This window comes from Lemur catta, chromosome 11 (assembly GCF_020740605.2).
Source record: "Lemur catta isolate mLemCat1 chromosome 11, mLemCat1.pri, whole genome shotgun sequence".
NCBI classification, from domain to species: domain Eukaryota; kingdom Metazoa; phylum Chordata; class Mammalia; order Primates; family Lemuridae; genus Lemur; species Lemur catta.
The window spans coordinates 36,409,601-36,424,182 of record NC_059138.1 but is presented as its reverse complement, the minus strand read 5'-3'; the positions used below and the strand labels follow the sequence as shown (position 1 = coordinate 36,424,182).

The window sequence follows — 14,582 nt, the reverse complement described above, 5'->3', positions numbered from 1 at the left end:
AGCCCTTACCCAGCCTGGGGTAAACTCGGTTCGTCATTTAGAATAAATCTGCATTGAGCAAGGTTCTTTTTAGCACTACTTCTATACAGGGTCTTAAATTTCAGTTTTCATGAGTGACAAGGAAGTTTTCTTGCTGGTGAGTGTTTCCTTGGGTGTGTCTTTTTCCCTCATCACTTTCTTGGATGGGGCATACTTTGTCCTGCTTCAATTTGCTGGGTTCAGCACATATAGTTGGCTCAAGAGAATAATGAATATACCATACCCCTCACAATGGGCAAATTGGGTGCAAATCTAGAAGGGTACAGTTGAGGGAAGTTATAATACTAATTCATGGAACTAATTTATCTTGGCAATACTGTTAATACTTCCTACTGTTTTCTGTGATAACTCTCCTTTCTAATTTATAGACTTTTCCTTCAGGGTCCAACTGTCAGGACTACAATTCTTTAGGCTAATACAAATAACAATAATAAAAATAATTATTAATACTGTTATGATTGGTACTCCTGAAGCACTATGTGCCAGACACTACGCTAGGAGACTTGTCTTGAGTAGTTCTCACAAGGGTCCTACGAAATAGAGACTCGATCCCCTTTTTTGATGAAGAAACTGAAGTTGGAGAAACTAATTTGCCCAAGTAAATTCAGAGACAGGTGGTTTGACTTCTGAATTTATGCTCATGAAGCTCCAGGGTCGGGGGCCTCCCATTCCCCCTTTGACTTGTAATTTATCCAGCAATGTTTACTATATAACTACACCAGGCCTGGAGTGGACAAGCAACGGAGAAGGCAGCCCCTTCCGTGGGGTGCCCCCCCAGTGAGGCAGTGGCCAAGGAGCACAAAGAGGTGGGAAGGTGGAGAAGAGGACACAAGCCTTTCTCTGAGGAGGTCAGGGCAGGCTTCAGGGAGGAGGTGGTGCTGGGGCGGCTGCTAAAGAGAAGCAGGAGTCCAGCAGGTGCCCCAGGAGGGAACGGGCATCTTGGTTTCTGTGGGCTCATCACTGCAGGCCTGGCCTGGGGACGACTCTTCTCTTGCTCTCTTCCCTCTGGCTCTCTCCCTCCTGCAGTCTCTTTGTCCAGAGGGTCCACTGTGGACTGGCTCATTCTGCTTTCTTGGTGCCACTTTGTCTGTCATTTTCCTAATATCTGTAACCACACACCAGTGGTCCACGGGCCAAAGCTCACCCTCAGACATGTTTTCTTTGGGCATGTTACAGGTGCTGTTGGGTTAGCAGCCTGCATTTTAAAGTGGGGATATTTCCATAAAAATCTGGATGTTTGACATCTCTTGAAAAGTGGGGAGATCTGGTAACACAGGGCCCAAATCCTGCAGTACGAAAGTCTTTAGACGGGTATGGATGTGCCTGTTCTCACCTGCCAGTTTGACCTGGCCCCATGACCTCCCTGGGCCCTGCCACTGTGTTTATGATGCATACATTGTTATACCTTTCTGGGATATTTGCCTATAGATAATGACTGGGCCTTATATTTATACTTGTGTTATGTATGATGTAAAACTCTGCAGCTGTAACTATTCATTAATCCAGGAACTTTTACTGGGGAGGAGGGCTATTTTGCTAATATAACCACACTTTTAGGGGTTTCATAGTGGATTATGTGCTTTTATGAGGGTAGAAACTATACTCAATTCATGTGGTTTTGCCCAGAGCAGGTTGGCAAACTTTGCCTGGGGAGTCATAGTGTCTCTACCCTAACTGCTCTACTCTGGCATTGTAGAGGGAGACCAGCCACAGGGGAAATGTGAATAATGGGCATGGTGGTTATGTTCCAGTGAAATTTTATTTATGAAACCAGGTACCATGGTTAGATTTGACCTGTGGGCTGTAGTTTGCTGACCTTGGGCCCAGAGCAACCAACATAATCTCAAGGAATGGTTGATGAATGAAAAAAGGATTCAGTAATATACGATAAAAATAATCTTGCATTTTGAAGGAATTACCACACTTGTTATAAGACTTCACATTAATGTATGGACTTCTAAACAACTGAAGAATTTGGGAAGATTGGGCAAATTTTCCCTGGGTACATCATTGAAAAAAATATATTGTTTGTTTTTAAAACTATTTCTAATTTCATATCTTGCAGCTCTGCTGGCTTTGGGCTTCCCAATTAACCTCTTAATGATTGCCTTTTTGTTATAATTAATGGCATCTGGAAAAATCACATGTAATACTAACTAGGTAAGAAAAAGGCAGTTAAACATGATTACTAGCCTGGCTAATAACTGAAAAACTATCAGTTCCCTAAAGTCACCATAGCTACATTTCTACATTGAAGGCTGACGATGTTAAAGGTCAGTAGGAGTTAAGGTAAATCAGGAATTTGGCTATCTATTACTTGAGCACAAATCTTACCTAACGAAGTCATGATAATCCTTGACTTTTAAGAATTTCCCAGATGAGAAAACAGGATGTTTCAAAATCCTTTCTATTTCAGACATGTTCTCTCTGAGGCCTTTGAAGTCTGCCTCACAGACTGGCAGGGGCTCTCTTTTATCTTCCATGGTAGCAGCCAGCCTAATTAACCCTTGCACAGCTTTGGAGAGGGAAGAAATGTTGTGGTTCCACTGATCAAAGCACAAGTGACATCGAAGACAAGTAGGGAATTCCTGGCCATGACCTGGGGCACAGCGATCACATCGCTGGCCGCTGACACCCTCGCGGCAGCGGCACCTGCCTGTGTCTGGGTCACAGATGGGCTTCTGGGCACCTGCCCTGTTGCAGTCGCATGCTGTAAAAGGAAGAGAGTGAAGGAGCAGAGAATGTCACTGGGTCTTTTGCTTATGACTGGCTCAAGAATAAAGTCCTTTCCCCTCTCCTGAGAATCTTTCCAACTCACATTTCTAAGGTGAACATTTAAAACCAATAGTTTCAGAGATCTGTGCAATGGCCAGATATGATACAGCATGCCTCTCTGTGTTCCACTTACAAACCAGTTCATGGTTTCTGTATGGGAAATATTAGATGTCATTTTTATTGTGTGAATGTATACATATGGGTTTTTCATCTATTTGAGTGGGAAGCATGGATTTAATCGTGGACAGCACAGTAATAACTCTGCTGCCACTGCCTCCAGGGGTGATTCAGGCATGTCATAGACTCTCTGAGAAGTCCCTTGACCACATTTTTTTTGAGTAAAATCCAGCCTGGGTGTACAGAACCATGTTGTTTTCTATTATGTAAGGAAAATTGTTTCATTCTCAAAAATAGGGAGAAAATTAAATTCATTTTGTCTTAATTAAAAAAAAATTAACTGATGTCACACAGCACTTTATTTGAGTAAGTTTCTGATTAATCCCACGGGTGGAGGATGGGGAGATCTATTGATGTTACCGAAATTTCTAAAAGGTTAAGGAACCACTAGCCTACATCTTTGGACAAACTACAAGGAACAAGTGATTTAAAAATGCATTTGACAGCCCGAGTAAAAATAATGCCGGTTACAAATAAGAACTGATTAGCACACACTAGGCTCCTGAACTAGATACCATCTGCCTGGCACATCCAGCCGTGGTCCAGAGGCCTCAGCAGGAACCCCTTGGGGGCAGCATTATGTCACTTCACCAGCTGGAGGCCAAGCTTCTCCCTCATTAGTGGCTTTTCCCAGGAGCTTTGGTGGGTCTGTGGCCTGAGATGACCATTTGCAGTTTCCTCTACTGCTTCACTATAAAAGATGAAAAAGCATTTTTATGAAATAAGATTATTGAAATATTAGTGGGACATGGAATGAGGCTCTCTAAGACGATTTTCCAAGAGCCACAATTCCTCCCTGGTTTTTAAAGTAGGAATTCCGCTTAGAAAACTGTGTAAGTGAGGCCTAGAGTAAGTCATTGAGAAAGGGTATTTGAATGGGGCATGGGAATAAAGGCAATATTATTTAGGTACAAGAGCACATTTATAAGGGAATGGAGAAGAGGAAGGAGCTACCATGGGTGGGCTATGTAGGGGTGACCACTATGATAAGACTGTCACATTTGACATTTCTTTGGATTGAGTTCCTCTAGAAGGTGACTTTAAATGAAGATTCAAACATCCTGCCTCTTAGAACCAACCCAGACTCTAAATTTGTGCTGTCCAATATGGTAGTCACTGACCGCATGTGGTTATTTACATTTAAATGAATTAAATTAAACAAATAATTCCGTTTCTTAGCTGCTCTACCACATCCCAAGTGCTCCGTAGCTACCTACGTGTGGCTAGTGGCTCCTGCATTGGACAGCGAGGATGCAGAGCATTTGTATCACTGCAGAAAGTTCCACTGGACGGCTCTCTACATCCTACAACTAGTGGAATGAAAGGCACCAGAATGCAAACTCCAAGAGGACGGGCCTTGCCTTTCTTGTTCACTGTCTAGAGCTCCCAGTTGGCATTCTACGAGTACTTGAATAAATGAATAAGGGAATACTCGACACACCCAGAATCTTGGGAGTCGCTCTGAGGACACATCTCCTTTCTGGCTTCCTATGATCTATCTCTCAGCCTGACCTCCACCTGGGTTAGTCATTTTACTCAATATGCTTCCAAATAACAGAAAATTGGCAAAACCTCCTTAGAAGTTTGTTTCATTGTAATGACTTTGAGGAATTTTAATATAGGTTACAAATTTCAATATAGGCTACAAATTTCAATATAGGCCACAAATTTAATATAGACTAAAAACTTTAATATAGGAGAAAAATCATCTTTTTTATAGGGCTACAACAATATTATTTTCAAAACTAGGATTAGACTTTGTGAATTTTCTAAGTCCACATTGTTAAAAAGTAACCACCAAATAAAAACACTTAAAATTCAGCTGGTTGGTGGCGTGCCCGTGGCAGGGCCAGGCTGACCGTACGCGTGTGGTTTTACAATTCCCAATACTCACGCAGGCATCGCCCCCGCGGATCACCGTAATGGTCTTCCTCGCACTCACTGCAACGTTTCCCGCCATAGCCTAATTTACAGGGACACTGGCCTGTAAGCTGTGAGAACAGTCACGGGTGAGAAATTGACAAGCTTTGTGATTGAAAAACAGGATGCATTTTAATAGGAATCAGTTTTGCCTCCAGTGATTTAGAACATACAGCTGTGCAAAGGCGGAGGAAGTCTGATTCCCATGGCCAGCAACCACCCCCGACAATACCAAGGATCAGGAGTTAATGATGTGTTTTGGCTTAGGGCTCTTGAATATACCGCCTGCTTCCAGCTGTTCAGGGACAGGTGGCCCCAAACTGGAAAACATACACAGATGTAGATGAAAACAAAACACATGATGGGAAATGGGCCACATTCTTTTCCTCTATGGTTATGGGAGTTCCCCCATAAGAGAGAGAGGCCAAAGACCTGGTCTAACATTCAGCAATTAATTTGGCAAGTAATGTTTTCATTATGGAATGTACAATGTAGTTTCTACCAACTGGACTTGTGTTTTGCTCAAAAAGAAAGCAACATCTTTTTTGTACTTTAGACCTAATTGCTTAATGACAGCTATTTAACTGTGTTTTGGGGAGAAGGCTGAACTTTCCTTTACCTTCCCAACTGGATTCCTGACCAGCTTTTCTGAAAACTGAGGAGGTTGAAAAATACAAAATAAATACAGGAAAAAATACAAAATAAATCACGATTGTCACAGTCCTAAATAATACCCGGCCAATTCTGCTTAAACAACAACTCCATGTTTCCAGTGAATAAGTAGCTGGATTCATAAAGTGGCTGGGTCTACCAAGTCTTATCCATCTTTGGAGTTCTTGCAAGATTTGCTCAAACATAGGGACTTATGGAGAGCTTGTTGGGCTGGGGCCTGTCATATTGCGGAGTATCCTTGATTGCTGGGCGGTGCTTTCTTATATTGATGCAGAATCTGCCTCCTTGTAACTTGTTGCCATTGTCCTGAGTTCTGTCTTAAGGAATTGGACAAAACAGGAAGTCTTCCTCTTCTCACAACTAGAAATGGCCACCTCAACTTGCCTTTGCTTCTCTTCTTCAGGTAGATCACCGCTAATTCCTTCAAGCCTTCATAACAGAATAGTATGGTTCTACCCATCATCCTTGTTGTCTTCCTTTGGACACATACTACTTTGTCAATAATGTTTAAAATGTGGTGCTCAGAAATGACAACAACAGCCCTGGCACTGTCTGGCCAGTAGAGTAGATAACGGGACAATAACTGTCCTGAACGTGACCATGGCACTCCCCTGCTCCAGCCTGCCCAGGCATTGCCTGTTTGGCAGCCCTGCCACACTGCTGGCTCCCTGGAAGTCTGCACACAATGAAAGTCCTCAGACGTTTTTCACAACAGCTGGTGCCAAATTATTACTCCCACCCTATATTTATGTAAGGGATTAAAAAACCCCAATTGCAAAACTTTACTTTTACCCTGTTAACACTGCATCTTCTTGTTCCCAGCCTACATGATAGCTTGTAGGATATCTTGCCTCTTGTTCTGTCTTTATCATATTAGCTGACAGCTTTCCAATATCTGTAAATTTGAGAAGCATGTTTCTCCAACTCCATCTAAACTGTTGAAAATGTTGACCAGCATGTTTGGATCTCTCTGTGGGAATGCACCAGGGACCACCTTCTGGCTGACACAGAGACATTTATCAGTAGTTGTTTAAACAGCTGGGAATGTAAATGTCTGCATGTCTTCTCTGAACTACAATGAAAGTGTTTCCTGATTGTAGAGAGCAACCTTCCCCGAGGGATCCCCTATGGACCAAATAACCCAAAGTATCCTTGTTATGAGAGGCTTTTTGGTTAAATCAATGCCATTTGACTTTCAGAAGTAGGCTACTCCCGAACTGTGGTCTTCACTGAATGCTGCTACAAGTACACTTCCCGGTAGGTCTAAGAAGCAGGTAGTGATATCAAGAGCATCAGAAGTCCAACAGGAATTAGGAAGCCAAGCAATCACATAGAGATCTACCAGTTTATTCCATGCTTGGTGGCTGCAGGTGTGGGGAGTGCAAGGGAGCACAGGAAACAGGCACGGTCATCCAGTGCCCAGAGCTTGGTTCCTAACACCATCCTCCAGGAAAGGAACTAGCACTGCTTAGAGAAATGGCTGATTCTAGGACTGGGGCAGGGAATATATAAGATGAGCCAAGAGCCTTTTGTAGTACCAGAAAGTAAGGAAGTGCTCTTAAAAACCCTACAATATTGGCCTATGTCAAAGGGACACAGGGGCTGATTAGAAGAGTTTCCAATGATCAAAGCTGAAACAGTCTGGACAACAACAAAGAGTAGTATTGGACTATAACCAAAAGTATGGTATAAATATCCCTGAGTCCATACTGATATAAATAAATGGTTGAATGAATGGGGGACAACAGACAGATTTTAGTGCAGAAGAATTCCAATGACTCATGGAGATACTCTGCCCTCAAGCAGGTAGAGCATAACTCCCTACTCCTTAACTATGGGTTGTACATAGGGACTTCCTTCCATAGAGTACAGTCTAGAAAGTAGGAAAAAGACTCACTGTACAATATAAGGACCTGATAAACACTACTTAGGCAGGAGGCCAAGATTCACATCAATAGTGACATCATGTTAATAATATGTAACCTTGACATGATGTGATAGGAATGTCACCTTACCTCTCTGGTCTTCTTCTCAAAACCCATAACCCCAGTCTACTCATGAAAAAAATATCAGATAAATTTGAATTGAGGGACATTCTACAAAATATTCCTCAAAACTATCAAGGTCATCAAAAACAAGGAAAGTCTGAGAAACTGTCCCAGCCAAAAGGAGCCCAAGGAGATAAGATAACTAAATGTAATGCATTTTGGATGGGGTCTTAGAACAGAAAAAGGACATTAAGTGAAAACTAAGGAAATCTGAATAAATTAAGAAGTTAATGATAATGCATCAATATTGGGTCATTAATTGTGACAACATATCATTCCAATATAAGATGTTAATAGTAGGAGAAACTGGATATGGGGTATATTTTCCTTGTTCTATCTATACAACTTATGAACTTGTTCTAAAATAAAAAGTTTATTTAAGAAAGGGTGTGGTGTGTTTGTATGGGTTGGTGGGGGGGGGAGTTGGAGAGAAAGAAAATGAAGAGAAGGGAAAACACATTCTCTATATAAGAACTACTTTGCAAAGTTTACTTGTGCAAGATTTGACCTTTGAATCATAAGTTGAACAGTGGAGCTGAAATTGGAGGTGAGCCATGCTTACTAATTGAAAAGACTCCAGTTTCTTAAATTAGCATTTTGATTCCAGTTAAACCCTGATCCCTATATTGTAGATTTGACCTTTTCTAAAATTTCTTGTCATTGTTTTACCCTTTGCCCCCAAGCTCTATTAATGGGAAAATTGTTTCAAAGAATTGATTCCTTAAGCCAAAAGACGGAAACCAAAACAACAATGAACTAAGCATATTAACAAACAGTTTTTCCACAAATAAATAGTTATAACCATTAAAAAATTCTGTGTTCATTGTTTTACTGAGTGAAAATCACATGTGCAGTTTTAAGTAGCACTAACTGTATATGAAACATTGAAGATTTGCTCCCGGTACACTAGTTTGCACTGATGTTGGTCTGGAAGCAAAGACATTTTACCCACATGTAAAGCAATCGATGAACTATAGGGAATTTTTATAAATGGAATTGTGGGCTCTGAAGGCACCTATTTGTTTTAATTCTGATTAATAATCATTTCTGATTAATGATCTAACTCTCGGGTCCTCTCTCTGATTGATGTATGACATAGTGAAGAGGAAAGTTGCATCTGTGTTTCACTGTGTATAAATTCTGACTTCCCCAATCACAGAGAGGCCTAGGGAAAAGGGAAGCAGGCAAAGCTTAACTTTGAGAGCCTCATTATCCTTTTTTGGTGCTTTCATTTCTGGATAAATGCTGACTCTATCCCCTATAAGGCCAATCCTGTGTATAAACCGTAATGAACAATCACACATAGAGAAAACATTCCTTACACACTTGGAAACCATGTCTCACTATCAGTTCTCACTCTGAGTGCACTAGTAAGTTTTAAAGTGTCTTGCCTGGTCACAGTGGCTACTCTGGGAGTTCTGAGGGTCACAGTTGCATGACTGACATCCTCTTCCAGGGACCAGATTCCAGTATCCATCAGCACAATGGTCACAGGCCAGGCCGGTGACATTTGGCAGACAAGGGCATCTGCCAGTGACAGTATCACAGAGACAAGCTCCCCCACCAGGGGGACACTCAGCTGGATTCACACCGGAAGGACGGCAGGAGCATCCTGGGATGATGAAGCCATCATTAGAGATAAATTCGATAATAACACTTGCATTTAACAAACTGTATGAACAGCTTTCTAGACCTGGATGTATCCTTTCTCCAAAGGGCTCCAAAAAGAAACACCTTATAATAGTATGCTTATAATAATAGAGGATTTATCAAAGAATCTAAGTAGGCTAAACCTATTCAATGGTTTCTGATCTCCTCAAGCAGCAAGTTCATATAGTTCAATTTACCATGTGCCAAGAACTCACAGTTAGGATGACGAAAAGTCTCATTTTTCCCTCATGCCACTCATCAAAGTTCCATTTATTTAAATGATTTGAAAGCAATGGTTTACTAAATTGACTTGGGTGAACTGAAATAGTTCACTGAAAATATCTTCTGAAAATGAGCAGTTTATTTCCCCTGTTTCTTTATCATAGAATCAAACCTTTGTCTTCTTCTACATCAGTGATTCTCATATTTATACATTAAAGTCACTTGATAACCTTGTCACAGTGCAGATTCCTGGTCCTCACTCCCAGAGATTCTGACTCAGTGGGTCTGAAGTACAGTTCAGGAATCTACATGTTCATTCTTGGGGGACCCGCCCCCTCCCCCCCAGCTTCCAGATGCTTCTGGCACAGGTGGACCACGCTCTGAGAAACAATGCTTTCAGCTGTTATAAGCAACAGTCACAAAAGGCAAACTAATAACACCAGTGAGTACATTGTGGCTGCACCTGAGAATACCAGCTGTAGCACGGTACTGATTTTTGCTGAGGAGTTTAGCGCAACAGCCCAATGACCCAGTGGGTGCTGCTTTTGCTTGCTGGGATTGGCTAACTGAATTGAGCATGGGAGAGGTGACACCACTCTTATAAGGTGCCACTCAGACACATTTCCCCCCTGGGAGCTTTGCAGACTTACTTCTGCAGGTCTGATTGAGGGCTGATCCGAAGTAACCTGGTCTGCAGAGCTGGCAGTTTGGGCCCTGAGTGTTGTGCAGGCACCTAAGGCACTCCCCTGTCACCCGGCTGCAGGACTCCGGATCAGTTACATCTATATTGTTGTTGCAGGCACAAGGCCGGCAAGGTGCTCCTGAAATTTTTGGATTTCCATAGAAACCGGTAGAGCATTCTCCACACTGAATACCTGGAAGAAGCGGGGAGGAAAAGGGAATGGGGTGAGGTCTGAGTATTGGGGGAGGGGAGAGATTGATGTAAATAGGAAATTATTGGGCTTCTCTGGGAATAATGAGAAGTCACACACTTGGGGTGAATAAGGAAAATTGTTCTAGATTAACACATTCATTTTCATTATTATTCATTCAGAGCTAAAAAGCCTATGGTGAAGAATGAATTCTAATCTTTCTTCAAAACCTGTGGAGCTGTGGGCACAGATTTCTAGGTCCTTATATACTCAGAGTCACCCCTGTGTGCCCCAAAGGTAATCTCCTCCCCTGGTCACCCTGTAGCAGCCCAACACCCACTCCATCCTAGGGCTGAACTATGGTTAAAATGCAGCAGCCTTGAAAGGAAAGTCCCAAATAGCAATCGCCTGAGATACGTGTCTAGAAGTGAAGATGAGCTAGAGCAGTCCTCTGGGCATACGCTCCCTGGGGGGTGTTTCTCGTAAGCGGAGTGTGGAGAAGCATCTTTCCCTCCAACACTCGTGACCCCTTCCTACCAAGAGGTAACTGCAGTAGTTTAGGTAATCAGCCTGTGGGTCCACTCTCCACATTTTAGTTCCTCCCACTTGGAAATGCTCTTGTAGCCCAAACATGGTTTCAGTTCTTAAAAACTAACCAACCACGGAGAAGTGGCTACAAGAGAAGAGGTAAGAATTAACTAGAGCCATGTGTAACCTTAGATGTAACAAAAAAGGAGAAAATCAGTCCTGTAATTTATTATTATGATGGTAATTTTCATTGAAGAAAATAATAGTGCCATATGTTCTCTGTATGATTAAACCAAATAGACTCCGTAAGTTTTTTTCTTGTTTTCATTATACATTCACACTCATGCTTAAACTCTTTAAAGTAAAATTTTGGATTGAGCAATAGATACAAATTTTGAGTTAAGACTTATGCAATGTCTGTACACTGCCCAAATGAGTGCTTTAAGACATCTGAAAAAATTATGATATCTCTCTGAAATATCAAATTGATTGCTTAGAATTATACAAAGAAAGCATTTGGCTAATTAAATTTCTAATTTTTAATTGCTTTAACTTATTTAAAATAAAATTATCACATGTTAAGATATATATGTGATTACATAGTATGTTATAAGCTGAAACTATGCATAAGTTTATATAACTTGCACAAGCATATATAACAAGCACATATAACATGCAAAATCTCATTACATATCTTACTTAACATGTGATAATTTTATATTAAATAAATTCATTTGACTTGATCTCATTTGGTCAGTTTTCCATAACATTATTTAAAAACAGGTATTGCTCAGTGGAGTTTTTAATTGTCATTGGTTTTTGAGCCATTCAAATTCTCTGTTCAGCAAATTAGCAAATTGTGTCTTCTTAATATTTTATACCACTCGTTTGTCCAGGGCAGATAAATTATGAACGTGTGATCATTTTTCAGATTGCAGTGTGGGACAGAAGGAAAAAAACCCATCATAAATTATACCGCATACCTACATAACCTTGAAGACAATTGCAGACTACATCTGAGCTCCAAGGATTCTGATAACAGGAATGGGCAAAATACTGATTGCTTGAGGGAACATCTGGACACAGGCAAGGATGACAGGGCTGTCCTGAAGAAGGATGTCCATAGTAACCATCCATGCACCTGTCAAGGCAATTTCCTTTTACCAAAATGTTCACAGGAAAAGCTCACATGTTCACATCAATGTGGATTTGCTATGCTTTAGGACAGTGCAACTCTCAAAACTCAGTATTTTAGAAGGTGCTCATTTGCTCTGTAAAAGGACTTTCTGTTTTATATTGAAAGTCTCAAGGTATAGTCATTAAACTCAATATAATAGCACTTGATTTACATGTCACATTTGAGGAACATAAGAAGCAATTTGCCAGGTCAATGTGTATTATTGCTGTAATCCGACATTTTCTGGTTCACAAAATGATTTTAAAGGACGATGGAACAATGATCTCCCCCACCCATCGCAGTCCTTATACGCTTGAATACTGCTAAGTCTCTACTCAGCGGGCCTCCATTGTGAGATCAGAACAAAAATTTAAAAACTGAAACATTAAAGTGCATACGAACTTCATACCTTTCACAGTTTCTTCCAGTTGTAAAGCCTCTGCAATTGAAGCATGATCCTGTCTCTGGATCACAAAGTTCAGCAAACCCATTACAAGGGCAAGGGCGGCAGTTGGGAAATCCAAAGTAGCCCGCCAGGCACCGATCACAGCGGCGGCCGGCCACCTCTCCATGGCAAAGGCACTGTCCTGTTATTTGGTCACATACCGTGTTCTTCGATCCTTGAGGATGGCAGTGACATGCTGGATAAGGCAAAGAGAGGTGTTGGGCGTGGGCAAGTGGTGTGGTACTGAGGAGTCACAGTTCTGATTTTGTGTCCCTGTCCCAAGCCAGGGGAATACAGTGAGCCTGTAAAGTGCTTAGAACAGAGCCTGGCATATGAGTCCCAGGTAAATGTCAGTTAAATAACAATTCATTGATTCACTTAATAAACAGCATGTTGTGAACAATTGGGCCTTATGAACATTTGTTGTTTATGCCGAGGAGCTGAACTAGAAACATGCTTTTAACAACTGAAACTTCCATATATCTTAGGAGTCAAAGTATAACTTCGAGACTATAAAAAAACGTAAGAACCCTTCTCAAGATGGGCAGACTGTTCTTTTTCCTAGACGAAATAGTAGAGGCTCAATCCTTTTCTGATAAAGTGTTGAATCCCTAGAGCCAATCTTCCCTGGACAAAAATGCGGTGCCTGTTTATTTGATAGGGGCATATGGGGAGGAAATGTTTGTTCTTTTGTGCAGATGGCTTTGTGTGTCTTAAGCACCTTGTAACTTTTTTGAAAAAGAAAAGAGGAAATAATGATGGGCCTGGGTGCCGTTCGCGGGGTGGGCAGCCATGCCCAGGCAATGCCGAGGACGGGGACCATCTCTCTGAATCAGGACTGAAAAGATAAGCTCCCCCACCTGAAAGAGAAATGAACCTACCCGTAGGTTTTCATGATTCTTAAGGTAGGTTTCCGTGGGAAACAGTATTTTCACTAGCGGTTTACACTGTGAACAGAGAACTATATACTCTGTTGAATTATCAACCATGGATGAAGCCCCCCCTAAGTCCTTATCAATGCGTGGCTTGCAAAATGAGTTCCAAGGCTGTCTGCAACCCTAGCATCAGAAAGGGCAATATCCTCAGTGGGGCAGGTCTTACCTGTGGTGACAGTGTTGTCCATTTCTTGACTTCCCAATCTCATTGTTATTTTAGCCTTTCCAGCCGCTGGGCTTACGTGCTCGATCATAAAGCTGGGTGTGCACAGCCAACCCCCTTCATGGCGTCCCCACATTTTACCTGCACTGCCATCCATTTGGTACAGACTGCAAACTTATAGAAGCATGGACTGTGTTTTGTTCATTACTCACGGTTCCTAATAGAGCTCTATACACAGTTGGTGCCCAGTGATGAATGGATGAATGAAGTATGGTAGAAAAAATTTCAGTATATTTTATCTATGTAGATAGACAATCTGAATAACGTGGTCAAATTTCCAATCCCCCCCCTTTACAACTCCCCACATCGCTTTGCCTGCCTTCAAAATGTCAAGGTTGTGAGCAAGTGTGTTTCCCCTTGTGTTTTTTGCTACGTACAATGACAGCCATGCTGCCCCAAACCGTAGCTTCCAGTTGAGCACCTGTCACAGCAGCGCCCAGTCGCACCAGGTTTACACTGGCACTGGCCTCCAAGTCGGCTGCAGCTGGACCCAACCGAGCCCTGGGGGTGACACTTGCAGGCTGCAGGGAACAAACGCAGAGAGGTAGAGGTGAAGGAAGTGGCAGTGAAGTACCTTGCCTTGTTAGTTCACTTCTCCTTCATTTGAGACCTCTCTAATCCTCTGCTCCCTCCACTTCTAAATGGGGATAACATAGGCTCTACCTCACGGGATTGCTGCATGGAGCAAAGGGAATATGGTCTGTGAAGCACTTACAACAATGTTTGGCTTGTCGAGTGCTTAATAAACATTACTTAACAAATTAATAAAAGGCTTAAAATAAATTGTTTAAGAGAATTAATTATTCTAATGTAATTATTACTGTTGATATTATTACTTCAATTCCTGAGGTTCTGCACTGGTGCTGAAGTATACCTCCTAGTTTTTGATTTCCCTTATT

General features: G+C 41.7%; 1 protein-coding gene across 2 annotated transcripts in view; it reads right to left on the bottom strand.

Moving 5' to 3' along the window:
• Positions 1-14,582, bottom strand: part of LAMB4 (laminin subunit beta 4) — a 95,098-nt gene that overhangs the window by 21,836 nt on the left and 58,680 nt on the right. For both annotated transcript variants that reach the window (XM_045565432.1, XM_045565433.1), the window contains exons 19-25: positions 14,061-14,204; positions 12,490-12,721; positions 11,887-12,044; positions 10,154-10,378; positions 9,023-9,243; positions 4,886-4,982; positions 2,374-2,749 (exon numbers count right to left, since the gene is read on the bottom strand). In XM_045565432.1, the coding sequence (XP_045421388.1) occupies positions 2,374-2,749; positions 4,886-4,982; positions 9,023-9,243; positions 10,154-10,378; positions 11,887-12,044; positions 12,490-12,721; positions 14,061-14,204 (1,453 nt within the window). The remainder of the gene's footprint in view (positions 1-2,373; positions 2,750-4,885; positions 4,983-9,022; positions 9,244-10,153; positions 10,379-11,886; positions 12,045-12,489; positions 12,722-14,060; positions 14,205-14,582) is intronic.